Source organism: Amblyomma maculatum, chromosome 10 (assembly GCF_055883805.1).
Source record: "Amblyomma maculatum isolate TAMU_Amacu chromosome 10, ASM5588380v1, whole genome shotgun sequence".
In the NCBI taxonomy this organism is placed as follows: domain Eukaryota; kingdom Metazoa; phylum Arthropoda; class Arachnida; order Ixodida; family Ixodidae; genus Amblyomma; species Amblyomma maculatum.
Window position 1 is genome coordinate 106,433,581 of NC_139353.1, and position 22,481 is coordinate 106,456,061.

General features: G+C 45.7%; 1 protein-coding gene across 3 annotated transcripts in view; it reads right to left on the reverse strand.

The window, feature by feature from the left end:
* Window positions 1-1,325: 1,325 nt before the first annotated feature.
* LOC146177198 (protein-cysteine N-palmitoyltransferase Rasp-like) overlaps window positions 1,326-22,481 on the reverse strand; it is a 117,972-nt gene continuing 96,816 nt past the window's right edge. For all 3 annotated transcript variants that reach the window (XM_084583112.1, XM_084583110.1, XM_084583111.1), the window contains exons 10-12: window positions 19,763-19,964; window positions 5,359-5,500; window positions 1,326-1,659 (exon numbers count right to left, since the gene is read on the reverse strand). In XM_084583112.1, coding sequence (XP_084439238.1) covers window positions 1,547-1,659; window positions 5,359-5,500; window positions 19,763-19,964 — 457 coding nt within the window. In that variant the 3' untranslated portion in view covers window positions 1,326-1,546. The remainder of the gene's footprint in view (window positions 1,660-5,358; window positions 5,501-19,762; window positions 19,965-22,481) is intronic.

The following is a 22,481-nucleotide window of genomic DNA, read 5'->3' on the forward strand; positions in this document are numbered from 1 at the left end:
GCGAACACCAGAGGTGGTTTTTGTTGCTTGGGCATTTTAGAGAATATCACACGTTGACGGAATTCAGCACCTTCAAGAGATATCATGTGGTGGTGACAAGGCCACTGAAAACAAATGAAGAATTTTGAAGCGAACTAAGAAACTTCATTGGGCTGACTTGCGCCAAAACAAAAAAAAAAACGAAGCGATTCAGTGGCCGCGATTAAAGCAAACATGCTCACTGGTAGTTGAAGAGAGAACGCTCGCTTCACTCGTCAGCGCTCAATTTAAGTACGGGGAAGAAACATCTAGATAAAAACCGTCAACAGTGCCTAGCATAACTTGGAACATGGCAGAAACGCAAGCGCGTGGTTGGAACCCTTCGAAATACTTTGGAAGCACCTTGCGTGACAAAGAAAATAATAAAGACGCGTCTCGAGATAACGAGCACGAACAAAGAATACATAATCGATCCGCGCGCTACAAGCAAGGTATACTACAAGCATTTTTATAGGCGGCTGTCGAAAACAAAAATGAAGGTTGAATTGTTCGCGGCCATTTCATGTTTTTTGCAGCGTGTTAACATCAGATACATATTTTGTGAAACGCAGTATGACTGGTAGCCACTTTGCGTCCTTATCTGAGGGACAAAAAGGTTTCTTTTACCTTCATGATGAAAACAAAACAATACCCAGACAAGTCCAAACAAAATATATTAATATGACCGAGGACGTCTTATAAAACTGCGAAAGAGAAACAAATTTTAACAATTCTTTGTACTTTAAAGAAAACTAGTGCTTATGTTGCCAAGTAGAATCACCATTGTGTTAAACAACGAATAAGGGAAACAGAGGCTCCTGGACCTTTGCAAATGAAGGCAGAGCACATGTCCACATGTCACAGCAAAAAATGTACTGTGTAAGAGAGTAATGGACAGACATAACAATAAAATTCGAACAACATTTAACTGGCCCAGTTGATTGTTCTTAGCTATAGAGACGCCATGTTAAAAAGTGTGACTCTTGTGTCGTGATCCCATGTCTCTGTCTATGTACTTGACTGTTAATTTTAGAACAAACAACCCAATAGGCCCACGTTGCGTTACCTTCCTGCGCTACCTTCTAGAAATATTTTACACAAGGCACTGCACATGCAGCCAGTGTTTGGCTGTTCTCTTCTTTCCTCCGTTTTTCGAATGCATCCTGCAAAAAACAAAGGCATTGCTGCCTCTAGCTAGTCGGGCTTGCTTAACGAAGTACAAATCTTCAAGGCGCTTTTTTCGCAGGCTTTACGGCCAAGAAGCTGCCAGCCACAAGTTTTACGCCCGAAAAGAAAAAGCCTGGAAGAACAGTGCCCATCACTTTATTCAAATTGCACAGTTCTCGCTAAGTAACTCATAAATAGCCACCGTCTTAAGAAAAAAAGACGACAGCTGTGCATTATCACCATGCGAGTTTTTATAAACTTTATTACGTTGCTCTGCCCTAAACCATGACCGCATTGGTCGGAAATCCTCTTAGTGAATGTCGGTGTGGTGTGCCTTAACAAGTGCATTGTAGCAAGTCCTCTATAGCATTTTGCTTTTCGAAGCTGTTGATGCTTCCCACTCCATGACATCTTGCGACGAATAGGCTCCAAAGTATAAAGTGACCAATACTGGAATTAGCGGGATCGGGAATCCTGAAGCAAAGAAACAATAAAATTATAATTTAGAATACGTCATAAGGAGATGTAGATGGTCTTCAGTTACACCAACAAAGCGGCAATCAAGAGAAGGAAGAAGACAGGAAGGTTCGCCAAGTAAGAACAGGAGTGCGATATGCTGTAGTACCAATATCTAAATAAAAAAAGCTTTTCATGTTGAGTCGCTCTCAGGTTGATTTCATTGGGACTAGGCAGCCATTTTCCTTTGTCCTTGCTCTTTAAAGACTCATTTAAGAAATAAGAAGGTGGCTTTTCTCAACCTCTGCACTCTGGCGCTTACGCAATAAGCTCAGGAACTGCTGTTACGCGGGAAATAGACACACTGAATACAGTATGACACTCTAGGCACCTAGCCCGCTCGCAAGTACTACTGAGCTTTAAAACAAGGGCGTTCAAAAGCAGCATGGAAGGTTGTAAAACTGGCGTTCAGGTATTTAGTTTGTAGGCTAAATTCGGTAAACAAAAGAGAAAGGCAGGAATTTGCACTCTCATCGACAGAAAGAAATGTTGCAAGGTTAAAAACATTGACTTGATATTTTATTTCCTGAAAAAGAGTAGAAGCGCTTTGTTATGCCTAGGGAAACACCCAAATGTGGCTCAGATTTTCTGAAAAGGGAGAAAATACGGCTTTATTGGAAAAGTTTTATAGTTTTTAGAGAAACTCCATTCCTGGTATGAGTTCTAATCCGATTGCAGTGCACGAAAAGTCCCTCTACAAATGAACAAACAGGATGGCCAGAAGCTCCAGTGTATGAGATGATGAAGAATAATGTACAACGAAAAAAAAAACGGGCATAGGGCTAAATGGGCCTTGAGCTATTACCAGACTTAAGGAGCACAGCCTCTTTACCAACTGCCTTATTCCGTCTCCATTCATTGGTAATTAAAGGCAATTCAATTTCAACCAGTCTTTCACACTGCATCAATTTGTTGAGGCGTTGCGAAGTCCGTACCTAAGATTACGAATTTAATGATTAAGTTTAATTACATGAACTTGAGATACTGATAATGTTCTGCGTGCTATGAGAATTTTCATGCTAAGCTCAGCTGCGGATGAAACCGTACCTGTTCTGAGGCTGGTAGATATTTTGCCACGTCTTTATTTTCCTGTACTGTTGACACATTAAGATTTTAAGAGCGTTTATGCACACTAATAATTTCGTGTACGTGCTACTTCTGAAGACGTGTACAACCCTCTTCCAAAAAAAAAATTCAAAATCTTTGTTCACCACCTTTTTATGCACATCGTTCTTTCCTCGCCTATTATGTTAAAACAGCGCTAGAAACACGGGCAGATAGAAATACAAACACACATAGCTGTCATTTATCTGTCAGTGTCTCTAGCGCTGTTTTACCACAATGTCCAACCAACTCGCCCAACAAGCAAATTTTATTCGCCTAGTTTGCGCCGTTTCAAGCACCGCGCAAGTTTTCGAATTCACTGAACCGTCAACATTAAAGGGAACAAAATGTAGAGCACAAAACAAGGACGGACAAAAAAGACACACACAGCGCGAACTTACAACTAATAGTTTTTCTCGAAAGGAAGGATGGTTTTTATGCGATCGCATATAACATGCGCCTAAAGAACATGAGCTTGCAAAACGTATCAGCCATATACGCAATTTCCTTTGGCAACAAAGCAACACAAGGGCAACTTATACATTCATCTTTCAAAAGAGCAATCCATTCAGCTTCAGTTATTTCCTGCACTAACCGGTTTTTGTGCACTTTTAAAACCAAGCTTTTATTGAGAAGGGAAATGCAATTCCAAACACGGCGATGAGCAGGCATATCTTTCCCACACTTGCTACTAACATCCTGGCTATGCTCACAAAGCGTATCCCTGAGGATCTGCCCTTTTACAAATATATTTCTTACGACAGGATGTAAGTATCTGATAGACTACATTTCGAATGCAATTAGAAATTTTTCCTTGTGTTTCTCTGCGCAGCCTACCATAGCATAGCTCTATCCTAAACGATTTATATTTAGCCCGGCTTGATGGGTGTCTTGCGCATACAGTAACTGATGTTATTAGGAGTTATGGGTATGTCGACGGCTGTCTCACTGTACATAACAGGAATGACGGTTCCGTCATGGATGACGGTCGTATGTCCTCGCGCTGTTTTGTGACCAAGCCTCTAGAAATAACGTTTGAGTCACTTAAAACAGATGTTATTCAATTCATAGATATTACCTCAATACTGCATCATAATCGGACGTGCTGGATGTTCAAACCTCGTGGCGAAATACCATTGTTACCTTTGAATTCATCGCACTCTAAACCTGTGAAACGTTTCATTGCTAGTCTTTGATTTCTTAATTCTCTCAAGAAGTCTTGCCCGCACCTCATGCATGACAGTCTTTCACAACAGCGTAAGCGACTGGAATGCGCTGGGTATCCTTCCTATTTCCTTGGAAGGTGGCCGTGGAGAAAGGTGTTCTCAAGAAAGTATGCAAAAAAAGCGGATTTCAAAGAAGAGGCCGCGCGCAAGAAGGAAAACATTGCCAGCATCCCTTACATTCATAGGTTTTTTCACAATCTAAAGAAGATAGCTCAGCGATCGAGAGCTAGAGTGACGTTTTTGGCTCCGAATAAGTTTATTTCTCTATGCTCTAAAACTTCGTCAGAAGCCAAAAAGGTGGTCGGCTGCGCAAAGAAATACAAGCAACAATTCTTTAATTGCATCCAAAATGTATTCTATCAGATATATCTATCCTGTGGCCACCAAAATATTGGTCAAAGGGGCAGATGCCTCAATTATAGGCTTCATGGACATGGCCGAGATGTTAGTAACGAGTGTTGGAAGGGTCTGTCGGCTCATTGCCGAGTTTTCAATTGCAATCCCCTTCACAAAAAAAGCTTGGTTTAAAAAGTGCACAGAAACTGGTTATAGTGAGAAATAGTTGAAGCTGAATGGAATGCCCTTTTGAAAGATGAATGTATAAGTAGCCCTTCTCTCGCGTTGTGGCCAAAGAAGATTGCGTATCTGCCTGATACGTTTTGTCAGCGCATGTTCTTTAGGGGTATGTGTTATTCGGTGGTGTAAAAACCATTATTTCTTGCTGGAGAACATATTAATTGGAAATTAGCGTTTTGTGTGTCTCCTTTCTTCGCCCTTGTTATGGTGCGCTAGATTTTGTTCCTTTAAATCGCGTACCAACCACCCCAAACATCTACCCGTCGGTCTTAGTAAACCTGCACTATCAACTGATTTCTAAAATAAATGCGTTATCTGAGTCGTTGTTGTTAAAAGATGATGAGTGTAGATCTCTGTGCGCCCCATATTAAACATATGACGTGAAGACTGTGAAATTTTGTCTTCATGTAAAATTTTGTGCTTTTACTTCGCAAGGGTTTACTAGTACTCGGACTTAAAATGCGACTGTCACGGTGCAAACAGTAGTGTTTAGTAAAAGCTGAATGTTCCTACTTAACTTACAAACTTACTTACTTACTTAGCTTACGTAATTAATAATTTGTTTCTTTTGCTGTTCAAAGATTATGCTACTACTCACTACCAAGTTCAGCAAACTTATTTCGAATGAAGGTTTAATGTCTGCGTATGCAAGTTTGCGCGGTCTAGGAACTTATTAATACTACTAGTCCAATGTTTTGTTCTTTTTGTTCAAATTTAGGTGTTCGCTTACAAATTTTGAAACATAGCTTACCAAGGATGACCCTTTTGAAGAATATAGTGGTGACTTCTATAGTAGTCAGGTAGAACATGCAGGCGAATATAGTGAGCAGGTAATGCGGTGATCCAATTGCTGCCTTCAGAAATCTGCTGGAGGCGGTGTTCATATACTTGCTCTGCAACAATAATGGATCCTTTAAGGCAACTCCACCAGCGAATTTTGACATAACAATATCGAATCATCAGTAATTTTTATTTGACAAGTTTATGAAGTAAATGCATGTTTATAATGTTATTACGCGATGCATTGTCACACTGATGCGAAATATAGAAATAAAAATACACATAAACTCTCTTGCTGAATGCATGACGTCCCAGCAGGTATCATGAGATGTAGAAACAAAGCATTATAATATTACACCTACTGCGGCAATGCCGAATACCATGAAATTTCGGCTCATGTACAGATATACACATGCATGTGGGCAGAACAAGCACAGAATAATTGGGATGCTTTTGTGATATTGTTAACGAGTTTTATGTAACAGCGGTGTTGGCAAGACCATTGAGAATAACTTTTAATGACGCAATACCACCTCATTCCAAATAGCACCCCATCATGGTGCAATTAGTCACGGAGCTTAAGACCAGCTCTCATGAATTCTACCTCGTATAGAAAAGTCATGCATCAGACTGGAAAGAAGCTTGCGCGCGGTATATCACGAAAACGAAATAAGTGGTACTATGAGCAGGGAGCCATGCATCTGTGGAATGCACAGTTTGTATTCAAAGCGCCGAGAAACCTCTGCGGTATGAGAAAGTGAGGCTATAATATTGAAATGTTGCTCGCATGAAATCAAGATATTTCAGAAGATACATTTTCTGGAATTAGGTGGTAATATTGCTCTATCCTGTCATTGTATATTTGATTAGGTTGACAGGAAAGTTGGATGACTTCGAATGATTCCAGGCACTCGCTTATGTTTCCGCAGTGTGCGAGGTTGCACTGATCATGCTTCGCAGCTTTATCCAGATGCTTCATGGCAATCTTCCTATGAACGAGGAAACGATATTCAATCTCTTTACATTATTTTCGAGCCGAATTTAAAAATTGCACAAACCGAATTATTTTAAAAAAGCATAAAAATCACAGTGTTAAAATCCGGATCGGTCGAGACAAACCGCGGAGGGTGAGACGTCGCATGCCACGAGCGAGAAGCGCAACATCGCATAGGGCGGTGGCGGCCGCTGCTTTTCGGTCACTGTGCTGGCCAGTATGCAAGCATGAAAAGCACTCCGTGAACATGAAGCCATATGCAGACTCTCCACGCGCAGTGGACAGAGGCCACCAAGTAAGTGTTGTATAGATGTACTTTGCTGTAGCACTTATCTGTACGCCGTGCGGTTTTTCGCATGATTGTGAAAAAGGGAAGTGTGTTCGTTTCGGCGCGACCGATAGAACTGGACTTATTATCGTGACGCAATATGCCCGTAACGACGAAACATAAGTGTACTCAAGTATTCTTCCTTATTGTCGGAAAGACATCGTTACAAGCTTTTTTTATTTGCAGAATTCGTGCAATATTAGCTAACAATAAACGCTGTCTTTCGCTATAAGAATTCCAGTTTCTTGTTATTCGATACAGGGACAATTCACACACAATAAGGCAGATTCAAGTGATGTATGAATTATAGCGGTACTAGTGAATCGATGAACAAGTTGCTTAGCTGATTTTCAACATCGACGTTAGCACCCACTGGAAGGTAAATACCTCTCCCTTATTACTCGAACTAGCCTGGTCCTCTGTCAACTGCACAAATCTAATCCCCACTATCTTCCTAATCTTTTACAGCCGCACAAATTTCTGCCGCCACCTCCTACACTTGCCTTTTTTTTTTTGGAATTCTGTCACTTTCTGGTGGCAATAGTCGGTTATATTGGTTTCTCGTTAGATGCCCTGCACATGTCGATTTCTTCATGCGCATTTCTTTTATTTAGAGTGCTATTACCTCATGGTTTCTTTACCAACCACTATGCACGCTGCCTATGTCAACGTTACATGCTTTAAACTTCGTAATTCTTTGCGTTGTCATCAACTTAAGCAGAGCCTTTTTCGTTAGCTCCACGTTTTAGCGCCATAGGTAAGTACTGGTAACATGCCACTGTTATATACTTTCCTCTTAAGCGTTGACGGTAAAATGGTAAAAATGCCGGCCAAATGAGCACCATCCTATTCTTATTCTCCTAGCTTTCAAGCTTCAATCCTCTTGTACTTCAGAGTCGTCGTACAGATCTGCGATCATTACCTGTCCCAACTAGGCGTATTTCCTTACAATTTTCACTGCTTAGCTGCGTATCCTAAACTACTCTTCTCTTCTGAGGATTTTGCACATCGTCTAGTGTTCTGCATAATAATTTAAAGAGCTACTGTCCCGCTTTACCTGTCAAGGTCGCCAGCGATCCTTTGAAATTCCTCCCTTGAGTTACTTAGTGAGGCAACTGCGTCAGATATTAGCTTATTAGTGAGATAGGGGTCATGCGTGGTTATTCATTACTGTCAGGAACTAATACTTTTCATTATTTCCTGTAACCTAGTGGTGAGCAGCATAGGAAATTTTGTGTCTTCTTGGAGAATGCGCTACACATTGTTATTCTAAATTATCAGTGTCTTCAAAGATCCGTACGGTTGGTGTGCAGGCACTATGAACATTCCCTCTAACCATTCAAATTATTATTTGTTGCTTTCCAATAGCCTCTAGCATGCGCCCGCATCACCGTGATTCTAAAGCAGGGAACGAATTATTAGTTCACAGTCGTTGCCGCGAAACGTGGCTTCATCAGTTTTGTTGTCGCGCAAGATGCGCCTGGATGACCTCGAATGATTCCAGACACTCACTCCTGTTGCCGCAGTGTGCTAGGTTGCTCTGGTCATGCTTCGCATCTTTATCTAGTTGCTTCCTGACCGAATTCAAATTCAGCGCTGACGAGTTCAACCGGCATTCGCAGAACGACGACTGATGTGCACATTTCCTGTTATTGATGTCCCCAAGGTGCTTAATTCTCTGGGCGCCAATCAGCCATAAAAAGAGTTGATTAGGCTCAATTAAAATGCCATCGTTGATTGCATTTGGCCTCTTCAGCAATACGTGACAGTATCCTCCAAGCGTCTCACATACTGCTCCTCTATTCCATTATTCTACAGCGCCTAAATGGACGCTGCGCTAAATTTTTGACCGTTTGAGAGAAATCTCGAGGAACGGTTGCAAGGGTTCAACGTGATATTTGAGGGCATATTCAGGTACGAAAACAAGTAATTTCTGTCACGTATTGTTTTATTTTTAATATTAGTAAAATTAAGGTGCCTCCGGTTTTTTCTCTGACCTGTATTGATGCTGTCAAGTGAACTTGTTTCCAGAGATCGCCTGCACCGGTCTTAGTTTAACATGTACGTTCATATCTGTCTTTAGAAAGGCCGGGTAAAATTTATTAAAGACACGCCTCGCGTGAACACGGTAGCCTGAAGCGCCTTTTGAAGCAAAAGAGCTCAAAACTAGGCCAGTGTGGTGACAATCCCATACAAGCAATGCGGCAGAAAAATCGCTGGCCACTCTAGCGGCTCCTGTTTTTTGGCAGTGAACACTCCGATTGTTAAAATGCATTCGTACACACAAGTAGAACAAGTTATATTGTTACGATACGGCAAGCCGATGAAAACAGGAGAACAGAGGACAGAGAGATGGTCGATGACAGTGAGATAACGTTTAATGAAAATGTTGCCGGGCCTAGCGCGAGCGCTCCTGTCCGCGCCACTGCCCGCTTCTTCTGCCTTGATGTCGTCCGTAACATGACCCGGGGCCACCAAGCGATCGTCCCGATCGTGGACGAGGAAATGCACGATGTTGATGATTCCATGCAATGATGATGGGCGTGTCCAGATGCTTGAAAAAGAGGAGGAAGAAGGAAGAATAGAATGGCTTGCCGTCACGATGATTCGCGATGAACCTTGGCAGGACACTCTCGGACCACACGTTGCTACGACTCGATGGCGGAGGCCAAGGCGCGCACCGCATGGCATAGGCAGGGGAGAATGTCTTGAAGTGTAGCGGTGTCTTGGGTCGTAGGGTCCTTGGTCGGCACATCAGTGGGGTCACATTAGGTCATTCGGGTCTCTCCTTGTGTCTTGTGGTCATGTGTGGCGTCTCGGGCCAGTCTCTCCTTCGTCGTGTCTTGTGGTCGGGGCGGGGGGGGGGGGGGACAGGGCGGAGGAACGGCAAGGTCTTGCTGGGTCCGGCAGGCTGGGGAACAGCCATGCAGTGCCTCCTAACCTTTCGCCGACGGCGCAAGAAGTCGCAGGGCGCTGATGCTCCGGACCAGGATGGGGGGGCGATGATGAAGTACCCAGCACCTCCACCAAATGTTACGATACGGCAAGCCGATGAAAACAGGAGAACAGAGGACAGAGATATGGTCGATGACAGTGAGATGACGTTTAATGAAAATGTTGCCGGGCCTAGCGCGAGCGCTCCTCTCCGCGCCACTGCCCGCTTCTTCTGCCTTGATGTCGTCCGTAACAATATAGTGCATTAAATAGCTGTATTTTGGCATTACTAGCACTGAAAAAAATATTAGTAATCTGTACGACCGGTAGATAACTCAGATTTTACTGATAATTTAAAAGCATTGATGTTCACTTCAATATTGCGCAAGCCAATCTTGCCGCAACAAGCCAACCCAATTCGTTATGGCCGCGAGCGCGTTGGGAGCGCATACCACACTTACACCGCAGCTGCTTGCTTTTTAAAACGTTTTATGGGCGTGCGGGTTTCACCCACTGCTTCCGCATTTTTTGTCTAGCACCCACATTTCGTGTGTATTAATTGTACTCTTGTAACACCTCGAGCGCGTCAGTAAATCTGTAGCAGAACGTCTCTTGGCGTGCAGCGTGCACGCGAAAGCGCTCGCGTGCTACGCAGACTGCACCACAAAATATTCGGCATGAATTGCATACTTTACCCAAACAAAACATCAGCCTGGATATTTTACGTACAAAAATGACGTGTTCACGCTTGCCGGTAATGACGACAGTTGCTAAACTTACGTGCATTCACAATGACGACACTTGACATGAAGAAAGTACAACGCGACCGCATTTTCACTGTAATCGTGCTAACATATTCATTAGAGAATCAATCAAAACAGTCACCTAACAAAAGCATAATAAACATAGCGGCTTCAAGTAAGAGCTGTCACCGACCTAAGATGACTAACAGTGTCGCTATGGTTCCAATGGTTTCGCTGCCGATTTAGATCAAGTGGGAAAAATACATCTGATAAGCGGGGACTGTAGAGCTCGCACAATCGTTAGTAGCCGGTACTGTCGCAGAGATTATTTACATAGAACTAGCCCAACATGTTGCTTCTGTTCACTTCCACTTTCAAAAGCATTCTTAACGGCGGCTGTCCGCGCCTGCCGCTGCACTCTCCTCGTACGATTCAAATGGATAAGGGGGGGGGGGGGATGTATGTCACGTGGAAAGATAAATTTTTCGCAGCTAAATACTTTCAACTGCATGTAGCTCGCTTCGAAATTAACCTGCGAACATGAATGTATTGTAGCCCACGCTTCTGCAGGTTTTGAAATTATATTAGGTTTCAGTAGAACGGCGAGTTGAGCGAGTTGATACATAATTAAACAGAAAACAGTGCAACAACGAAGACAAGAGAGATGACGGGATCAGTGCTGGTGCCGTCTTCTCTCTTGTCACCATTGTAGCGCTGCTTTCTTTTTGGTTTGTTTAATTTGTATTAGGCCCCGCGAAACTTGCATTTTGCCTCTGCACCGGTGCGCTGGCATCGTTCAGACGGTGGTGGCTCTTAGAGCGCGGACGCATAACTTTCAACATGCTACTCCCCTCACTAAGCTCTCCCCCGAATGAAAGAAGCGGGGTTTACGGAGGCTGACTTCCAGTCTGCACCCCTAAGGAAGCCGGGCGCTGGAGGGGGTTGAGGGGGGGGGGGGGTGCATGCATACCTCTTTGTGCGGCGGCCAGTTTCGAGAACAAATTCTGCAGCCGAGGTTAACTCCCAATGTCTTCTTTCACCTCTCACCTTATTCTTTTTTTTTATATTTTCTTCCCGAAAACTGCTTCAAAAATTTACTGTTCTTCCCTTTTCCATTCCCCGACGCACGGAAATGCGCAGTGGAATCACAAGGAAGCTATAGGAAGAAAGGGCTCAAGCTCCACAAAAATTTGCACAGCTAGGGGCGCTACATGATGCAGTATGGATGTGTTGCGTGAATAATAGATTGTGATCGCGAAGCTTACTTTTAATATTGCATAAAAATTGATGTCAGCTCTATACAAATATAGGAAAAAACATGTAAATGATTCTCACAAGCACTGTTCTTAAGTTACGCTTTGTCACCACTCACACAGTTCTGTGACCATTGAGAAATTATATATTCTAATTTCGTCATTAGTATAGTATTAACATTTTCTAGGCCACAGAGTATACGGTGCATGTATATCCCAAGAAAGGAAAGATTGTAAGCGATATGCTTATTAAACAGAAAGAAGAGAAGGGGACCTAATACGCACCACTTCGGAACTATAGATGTAACAGGTATGGCCTCAGGAGTACCAATTAATCTAACAAACGGTTTCTGGTCTGTTCAGAAAGCCACATTACGTTGTTATATATTTCATATTGTCACGTAGTAGTGACGAGGTCGACGACACAAATGAAGGGGTCGATAATTGCACTAAAGAAACTCTTTATTTGGGCTGACTTGCGCCCGCAAAAAAACTAAGCAACACGGCGGCGGCGATAGAAACAAACGTGCTCGTCGATCGTCGATCGTCGAACAAAGAATGCTCGTCACACTCGGCAACGCTCAATTTAAAGGCTGTACAGAACAATCTAGATAACGTCGCAAACAGCTACCAGCACGGGCTGGAACATTGTGGAAAGACACCCGAGTGGCCGGAACCTTCCAGACAGATCTCGGTGCGTCTTGCGCTACGACAAAACTGATAAAGGTGTGACTCGCGACATCGAGCAGTAACAAACAAAGATTACAGAACTGATACGCTGTCCAGAATCAGAGTGATAAGCCTGTATGCCGGCGGCTGTTAAAAAACAACAAATGCTGTTTTGCAGGTTTCGCGGCATTACTCCCCCCTTAAAAAAACATCGCCTCGATGTTTCAAAACAAAGAAACTTAAACATAAACACTGCAAAGTATAAACACCACAGATTCTTTAACGCGCGTAATATGGCTTCAGTCGTACAACATGTACAATTTCTGGGCGTGCGCGTCGCCGTTGTGATGCTGATGTTCCGTCGGGAATGACTTCATAGTCCAGGGGTCCGACGCGGCGAAGGATTTTATATGGCCCAAAGTATCGACGCAACAACTTTTCACTTAATCCGCGACGGCGAATTGGTGTCTAAACCCACACTTGGTCTCCTGGATTGTACTCGGCGTGGCGTCGTCGTAAATTGTATCGTCGGCTGTCGGTGCGCTGTTGGTCTTTAATACGCAGCCGTGCGAGTCGTCGGGCTTCCTCTGCACGCTGCAGGTAGGCGGCGACGTCAAGGTTGTCCTCGCTGGTTACGTGCGGCAGCATTGCGTCGAGCGTCGTCGTGGGCTCCCTGCCGTACACAAGCTTAAACGGGGTCGCTCTGGTCGTCTCCTGGACTGCCGTGTTATACGCGAAGATCACGTACGGCAAGATGGCGTCCCAGGTCTTGTGTTCAGCGTCGACGTACATAGCGATCATGTCCGCGATCGTTTTGTTCAGGCGCTCCGTAAGGCCATTGGTCTGGGGATGGTACGCAGTTGTTCGTCGATGGCTTGTGTGACTGTATTCCAGGACGGCTTGCGTCAACTCTGCCGTAAACGCCGTTCCCCTGTCCGTGATGAGCACTTCTGGGGCGCCGTGTCGCAAGAGAATTTGTTCGACAAAAAATTTGGCGACTTCTGCCGCGGTACCATTTGGTAGCGCTCTTGCTTCGGCGTAACGGGTAAGGTAGTCAGTGGCCACGATGATCCACTTTTTACCCATAGACGAAGATGGAAAGGGGCCGAGGAGATCCATCCCAATTTGTTGAAAGGGCAGGATTGGGGGCGGAATCGGGTTTAGTAGTCCTGCTGGTCTGTTCGGCGGCGTCTTGCGTCGTTGGCACTCACGACACGTCTTCATGTAGTGGGCAACTTCGGCAGGCAGTCGCGGCCAGTAATACTTCTCCTGGATTCGACGCAACGTGCGCGCAAATCCGAGGTACACTGCTGTTGGCTCATCGTGCAACGCCTGCAGAATTTCTTGCCGAAGGGTTTTAGGCACTACGAGAAGCTGCGCGGTCTTGTTAGGTGCGAAGTTCTTCTTCACGAGGAGGCCATTGCTTAACGTGAAGGATGATAAATGTCGTCTGAACACACCAGGAGGGGAAGCGGTCTTTCCTTCCAAGTAATCGGCTAGCGCTTTCAGCTCAGGGTCTGATCGCTGTTGTTCTGCGAAACTGTTGGCGCTTACCGGTCCCAAAAAGGCGTCATCGTCATCGTCCTTCGGGGGAGAATCGACGGGAGCGCGGGATAAGCAGTCTGCGTCGGAATGCTTCCGGCCCGACTTATAGACTACAGTCATGTCAAATTCTTGAAGTCGTAGGCTCCATCTGGCAAGGCGGCCGGAAGGATCTTTCAAATTAGCCAGCCAGCAGAGCGCGTGATGGTCGCTTACCACCTTGAATGGTCGGCCGTATAGGTATGGACGAAACTTAGAAGTAGCCCAGATGATCGCAAGGCACTCCTTCTCGGTCGTCGAGTAATTGACTTCGGCTTTTGTGAGAGACCTGCTAGCGTAGGCGATTACTTTTTCCTGTCCGGCAGTCTTCTGGACGAGAATGGCTCCTAGGCCTACACTGCTCGCGTCGGTGTGAATTTCGGTCTCGGCGTTTTCATCAAAGTGGCCAAGTACAGGAGGGCATTGCAGGCGGCGCTTAAGTTCGTTGAAGGCTTCTCCTTGCGGCGCTTCCCATTTAAAAGGTACGTCAGCCTTTGTAAGCTGCGTCAACGGTTCGGCGATCCGCGAAAAGTTTCTGACAAATCGTCGATAATAAGCGCACAGCCCAAGGAATCGGCGCACAGCTTTCTTGTCGGCAGGCGGTGGGAATTGTGCGATTGCAGCTGTTTTCTCCGGGTCTGGGCGAATACCGTCCTTGCTAACGATGTGACCTAGGAACCGGAGTTCTTCGTAGGCGAAGTGACACTTCTCTGCTTTTAGCGTTAGTCCCGATGACTTGATGGCTTCCAGCACTGTCTGTAGTCGTTTTAGGTGGTCTTCAAAGTTTGACGAGAAGACAACAACGTCGTCCAAATACACCAAACAAATTTGCCACTTCAAGCCTGCCAGGACTGTGTCCATTACTCGTTGAAACGTGGCTGGTGCGGAGCAGAGCCCAAATGGCATCACCTTGAACTCATAAAGGCCGTCCGGTGTGATGAATGCGGTCTTTTCGCGATCTCTTTCGTCGACCTCAATTTGCCAATATCCGCTCTTCAGGTCCATCGATGAGAAGTACCTTGCATTTCAGAGCCGGTCGAGAGTGTCGTCGATGCGGGGAAGCGGGTAGACATCCTTCTTCGTTATGCTATTCAAGCGGCGATAATCAACGCAGAAGCGAAGTGTGCTGTCTTTCTTCTTGACCAAAACGACTGGTGCCGCCCAGGGGCTGTTCGATGGCTGGATTACGTCATCACGCAGCATTTCCTCAACTTGATCGCGAATGGCCTGGCGTTCTCGCGGCGATACACGATAAGGGCTTTGGCGCAGAGGTCGGGCGTGTTCGTCCGTGATTATGCGATGCTTGGCCAGTGGTGTTTGTCGTACCTTCGATGACGATGAGAAGCACTCCCCGTAGCTTCGAAGCAGACTGAGAATCTGGTCTTTCCTGTTGTGGGTCAATGCCGGGTTGATGTCAAATGTGGGCTGACGGAATAGGCCCGGTGCGTCTTCCAGCGTTTGGTCGTGGAGGGAGAACACATCTTTGAGGTCGGCTAATTCGTCGAGAAAAGCGATCGTCGTGCCCTTGTTGAGATGCCGGTATTCTTCGGTGAAGTTTGTTACCAGCACCTGAGCTTGACCTCTCCGGAATTTCGCGATGCCTCTTGCGATGCCGACACCTCGTTCTAAGAGCAATTGGATATTTCCTTCGACGATGCCTTCAGCGGTTTCAATGTTTGCGCTACCTACGCAGACTGCGATGCTTGATCGGGGCGGGACGGTCAATTCTTCATCGAGGACGTTTAGAGCGATGTGTTGCATCGACGTCGTCGTAGCAGGAATGGCTTTGTCTGCAGAGAGCTTGATGAGCTTGGATCGAAGGTCGATGATAGCCCTATGTTCATTTAGGAAGTCTATACCTAAAATCACGTCGCGGGAGCACTGCTGCAAGACCACAAAGCTGGTGGGGTAAGTACGCCCATTTACGGTTATTCTTGCAGTGCATCGTCCCGATGGAGTAATCAGGTTGCCACCTGCGGTGCGAATCAGCGGGCCATTCCAAGCGGTGGTAACTTTTCTGAGCTGAGAGGCTAACGGTCCACTAATGACTGAATAGTCAGCTCCGGTGTCTACTAGGGCAGTGACTCTGCGACCGTCGATATCAACTTCAAGGTCACTTGTTCGCGTCCTCGCATTGCACGTGGGCCTTAGTGTCCGATCTCGGCTTCGTCGTTTCTTCAGGTCATGGCCGGGGCATACCGTTGTTACTTCGCTGGGCGGCGGTGTCTGCTTGCACTCTGGTCGTGTTGTCAGCGATGTCGTCGTGTGGAGCGGCGATGAAATGGTTGCGTCGTCGTTAGTGGTCGTCGGCGGCGGAGGATCTTCTTCTTTTCGCCGTTGAGCAACCTTACCTCCAAAGGTTGCTGCCTTCAGTTTCCCCTACGGGGGCTTGGGGACCTTCCGCGCACACTACCATCATAGTTACGTCCTGGCGACGCAAAGCGGGCCCTGTACGGCGATGGAGACCTGAATCGACGGCTTGGTGGCGCAATCTCACCGCTACACAGATAGTTGTCGATTTCTTGCGGTCGTTCACCTGGGCGTGGTCGTGGAGCGTCGACTGCAAATCCGCGGAGACCGATTCGTCGGTACGGGCAGTGCCGCAGAATGTGGCCGGCCTCACCGCAGTGGAAGCATAATGGGCGGTTGTTCGCTGTCCTCCATGCGTCGCACTTCCTGGGGCTTGTTGGTCGTTGGTAGGCTTGGCGGGCGGGAGCCAAGGGACGGTTTTCAGGAACAGGCCGGTAGCGGCGAGGGCTCGGAAAGTCATCACGTCAGGGCGGAGGGCGACGTAATGCACCAGCGTAGTTCATCGCTGTTGCCTCTTGTGCTGGAAAAGTCGCAGCCGTCGCTTCAGGAACGCCCAGCGCCTGCTGGACTTCTTCACGGACGACGTCCGCGAGTGTCGCCACCTGGGGTTGTTGCGATGATGGCTGCATTCTGCGGAGCTCTTCTCGCACGATCTCCCGGATCATGTCCCGAAGGTTCTCTCCGCTTGCAGATGCGCTGGGGTAGTGGCATGAGTAGTCTGGTTGAAGTGGTCGCTCGTAGTGGCGCATCCGGGTGTACAACGTCTTCTCGATGGCAGACGCTTCCGTTTCAAATTCCGCCACTGTTGTTGGCGGATTTCGGACAAGATTTGCAAAAAGCGATTCTTTGACGCCTCGCATTAAAAATTTGACTTTCTCAGCTTCAGTCATGTTAGGGTTAGCGCGGCGAAAGAGGCGCTTCATCTCTTCAACGTACGCCAGCACAGGCTCGTTAGGAAGTTGAAGTCTTGACTGAAGGAGATCCTGGGCTCTTTCTTTTCGGACGACGCTTGAAAAGGCAGTCAAAAACGCTTCCTTAAAAATGTCCCAGTCCTTCATAGCTGCCTCATGATTTTCGAACCAAACTCGGGCATGTCCTTGAAGAACGAAGTAGACTTGCCTGAGTTTCGTGGCGTCGTTCCAGCCATTGAATTCTGCCACACGGTCGAAAAGGTCCACCCAGTCTTCTGCATCTTCATCCGGTCGTCCATGGAAGCAGGGGGGCTCACGGGGTTGAACGAAAACAACCGGTGCTGTAGGCTGGGCCATTGTGAGCGTCGATGTCTTCCGAGATCGAGTAGGGTCAGGCAGCAGACCGTGTTCGGGTTGTAGGCCTTGAAGTCGGCGGCTGGCTCGTTGACCTGTAGGATGGTTTTCCAGGGCGACAGGAACACGGCTTGGGTCTTCGCTTGAAGGATCAAAGGCAGCACCTCCACCAGATGTCACGTAGTAGTGACGAGGTCGACGACACAAATGAAGGGGTCGATAATTGCACTAAAGAAACTCTTTATTTGGGCTGACTTGCGCCCGCAAAAGAACTAAGCAACTCGGCGGCGGCGATAGAAACAAACGTGCTCGTCGATCGTCGATCGTCGAACAAAGAATGCTCGTCACACTCGGCAACGCTCAATTTAAAGGCTGTACAGAACAATCTAGATAACGTCGCAAACAGCTACCAGCACGGGCTGGAACATTGTGGAAAGACAGCCGAGTGGCCGGAACCTTCCAGACAGATCTCGGTGCGTCTTGCGCTACGACAAAACTGATAAAGGTGTGACTCGCGACATCGAGCAGTAACAAACAAAGATTACAGAACTGATACGCTGTCCAGAATCAGAGTGATAAGCCTGTATGCCGGCGGCTGTTAAAAAACAACAAATACTGTTTTGCAGGTTTCGCGGCAATATCACCAACTTGAACTGATTTATTGTTTGAGCCTTATTCGAAAGTTTTCGGATAACTCAAGAGCGCTTCTTGAAAGTTCTATCTGTATTATTTCATTTATTGATTCTTCATCTACATATGTAGATTCGATTAACTCAGCGGTTGTATAGTTATCGCACCTATACCGACTGTTTAATATTTCGAGGACGCTTTGTTTGCAAATAGGCGATCAAACAGTTAATGTATAACTATATTTATAATTACGTTTTGCAGAATTCTACACGGTGCAGAGAGTACTGAAATGTCCTGTTAATTGTGAAGGCATGATTTATTGCCCCTTCTTTGTGCATGGTTAAAATGGGGCCAAATGGACATCAAGACGAAAAATAAGGAATCATGTGAACAGGCGCTTTTAACTTGCGAACCTCAACTGATTAGCCGAAACTCCGCGGTTCTATCTTGTGTCGCTAGCTTTGTTCTCATAGTTCGAAATCTAATCCGGAAAGGAATTATAAACTATACATCAATGTTTCAGTTACGATAACCACACAGCGTCCAAGAGGCAACTGCAGTGTCATCTGGCTCTAATAATATTGCCAGATAACACTACAACTTTCTCTTGCACATAGATTTAATAAAACGTCACAAGCACACAACGTAACTCACCATATCATACATGTAAGGCAAGAAGATGCCAGCTTGTCGACGGCAACCGTTATCTTCCACAAAAACGATTTTGAAATTCGATTACTTTAATACAGAACAAATTGCACCAACCTTAGAGGTAACCACACCATCTATTGAAACTCATTCAGAACAGATAATTACTGTATAATTTTTCAAGAGATGTTAGCGTAATGTGTTAATGTTATAAGAACAATGTGAGTTATATTTTTGTTATTTTGTGTGTGAAATTTTAAACTGTACTTCTTGGGTTGCAGTTTTTATAAAATGTTTAAAATAAGGTAGACGGAACCCTTTCCGAGTGCCGAAAATTACACGAAGACAAGTCCACTTGTCAAAGCGTTCGCTCGGCTTGGGAACTGAGGCTCTCCATTTACCCTGGTTCAGTGCTCATTCAGTCTATGTAGCCATTCTCTTTCTCTCATTCTACCCCAGTCCGAAATAGGGTCGCACAGTGATATCGCATACAAAAGGATAGCTTTGAACGTTTTTTAAGGGCTTGAAAGCGTAACATTAGTACATTGAATAGTGTTTGAAATCGTATGATCCCAGCGGCAACGTGCGAATAGGTTATTAAAGCGTATTATATCTCTTGAAAACTATAGAATCGTACTGAACACCTTTTGACTGATAACCAAAAACTGCAGACAAGCCTCTGAAAAGGTTTCTTTGCTCGTTTTGATGCAAATAGAATGTTTAGTACTGAGGACGTAGGTAAGTTGAAAGTTGTAAGGAGGTACATTTTTAGGGAAGCAAGTATCTGTCATTGCTATGCACAAAGGTACTTGTGTTTAGTGAGCTCTGGGAGATATTAAATTCTCCCTGACAAGAATGCCGACCATTCGTTCACATAAAACAACACTGCTTCGCAACAGAGGACAGTCTCGAGCAGCCAAGATGTCCTTTGCCAACTATACCTTCCTTGACAGGTTAGATGCCCCCGCGATTTTCTGTGTAACACACGTCACGACTCCCCCTCCCTCCCTTTTTACGTACCTCTAGTCTCTTGCAGCAGTTGAGCCTCCTGACTTCGTCCAGTACCACCTCTAATGCGATGCCAGCGAAGCTCAGCGTCGCCCAGAAAGTGACGGCGGTGGTCATACTGTGCCAGACCCAGACGCACCCGAAGGACGTAGCCACTGCTATCATCCTCCAGCCGGCTTTCCTTTCTGGACCAACAATGGGCATGTAGATATATCTGCGGTGATTTTGTGGGTTTTAGATAAGTACATGTAAAAGCATAAATCTCGTTTGGATATAGTGGAACTTTACAAAACAGAAAGCTTAACATGGCAGTAGGTTCGCAAAGGAGGATCCGCTTTTCTTCCCTATACAGAATATTATAAGCAACAACCAGCTGGAAAAGGCTTGACCGCTCAGCAATCTCTATTGCACTGTTCATGAATCCGAGCGGCGAATAAAAATTGCTTTTCACGTTTGCAAAGCACTAAGGAGAGAAATTTATATCCGTAGTGTTTTTATAGTTCTTAACTTCCCGCTTGAGTACATAAAAGGCATAAGCAAATATGTATTGTCTAGTTGCGCCTAAAAGTTTGTGGCGGCTTTGCTATGCGACCTATACCGTGCCCTCTATTTGTTTGAATTAGGAGCTGTAATGTGCTATGATAAATGTAAACAAAGCAGAAGAAGGAAGGCTCCAACTCGCGCCGCCATTGTATTGCAGATGGAGGGACAACCAATCAAACAAGAAGTTAATGTCGCAACAACCATGAACATTGTCTAGCTGTACCCCTCCGGGGTGGCGCAGTGGTAGGGCGCTTGAACACTGTGCCCTAGGAAACGGTATTGAATCCCGGCCTCGGTGGCCACTTTGCGATGAAGGCCAAAAAGCTAGGAACCCTTGTGCTGCGCGATGTCGGTGCGCATTAAAGAACCCCAGCTGGTCCAAATTTCAGGAGCCCTCCACTACGGCGTCTCTCATAGCCTTGGTTGTTTGGGGACGTTAAACCCAACAAATCAAAACTAAACCACTGCTTAGATTTGTGGGATAAAAAAAATTTGTCATAGAACTTTAAAACTTTTACGTGTAAGAGCGTGAAAATATTTTCATGAGTACAAATGATTACTATGCGCAATTTCTATGCATACCATAGTGAACACAACCTGCAGTACGTTGCTAGAAAAGTGCTGAGTAATGCTCTATTGCGGAGTGTACCTAAGTCAGGAGTATATGAAACGCTACGATTCCTCAGCCACGTCTATACACGTACCATTACATACGCTTTGGTATCGCAAATAGGCGTGGCGACTTCATCCCAAATTATGTGTCCCAAACGCCGCCGAATTGCATGCCGTGCGTCACGCCTCCTTTAACCGAGCAGTCAGTGCCCGACAGCTGCCAACTAACACCTGTCACACGAATTCTCTTCATGAGGACCGCAATGCATGCTGGTTAGGTTCCTAGGAGTGACATACAACCAAGCCGCGTCTTTGCTTTGACGTATGAATGCGCCTGCATGGCCTAGGAGCGGCTTGCTTGCATCGAGACCCATGGTTCCCGGGATCTTTTGTTTCCCCTCTAAAATGGGTTGCTAAGTTTGAATGCTGCAGCAACTACTGCCGTGACACCTGGTGTAACGAAGTCACAAAAATAGCCTGCCAGTCGGTGATTATTAATGTAGACCCCTATCTATCTCTAACAAGGAGGACCACACAGACAACGGCTACTTGGGAGTGTGCGATATGTCAACTGCATATGCGGCATTGTAAATATGAGTAGGGAAACCCGCCATGGTGGATGTAATGTTCCACCACGCCTGGGATAATGGCCGATGCATGTGAAGTGACTTCAGGTTCTTATGAAGACTTGAAGGTACTTTCGGCTTGATCAGACTTCTGTTGAAGAGAGAACTCTGAGCCTTCCACGCCATATATATATATATATATATAAATTGTTGCACATGCAAGAGTGCACGCTAATCATATTGTTTATGCGAGTTTCTAAGAATACGGAGATGGATACCTGCACGCGACGATAGCCAACCATAACAGGTACTGAGCCGGGCCAATCCTTGTCCAGGGTAATGGTCCATTTCTTTAGAGGGCACAACAGCATATGTACGTACCTATAATTACTCAATGGATGGATTCCAATGGCGTTTGCGCCTAGCATTCAGCCCATCTGTAATTTTTTTTACATGTGGCGCATATGGTATGCTATTTACTGTTCTATTTGTACCCGTCCCTCTACTCATTGCTCTCTGCTTGCTGTTACTGAGTAGTTGTTTTTGAGTATTCTTCCGTCGGAGCGCAATTCGAGCAAATAATTGAGCTGTTTTCATTTTAGGTTTGTTGGGCACTTTCACAGTAAATCTGCGGACGTGTAGCCTGAGCTGTTTCGGGCCTCTATATATGAGGGAGCACCACTTGCACAGAAACCCCAAAATACCGTGGTTACACTCTAGATGGCATTACTAAATGACTACAGCTACATGACTGCACATTCATGGCTCCATTATAATGGCTACACATTACATTTTTAAATTTACATATAAGCAGTACGTTGAGTCGGGCTGGTGGCTCATGTTTAACGGAACGACAGTGTGTTTTTAACTCCCGCCCTGTCTCTCAGCGTTGTATCGTCGTTCGATGCTGCATTTAAATGACAGCAATTACACGAACACACCGACAAGGATACGTTGTATGACTATACGAAGATTGTTGCACTTATTTATTTATTTCAGGTACCCTCTTG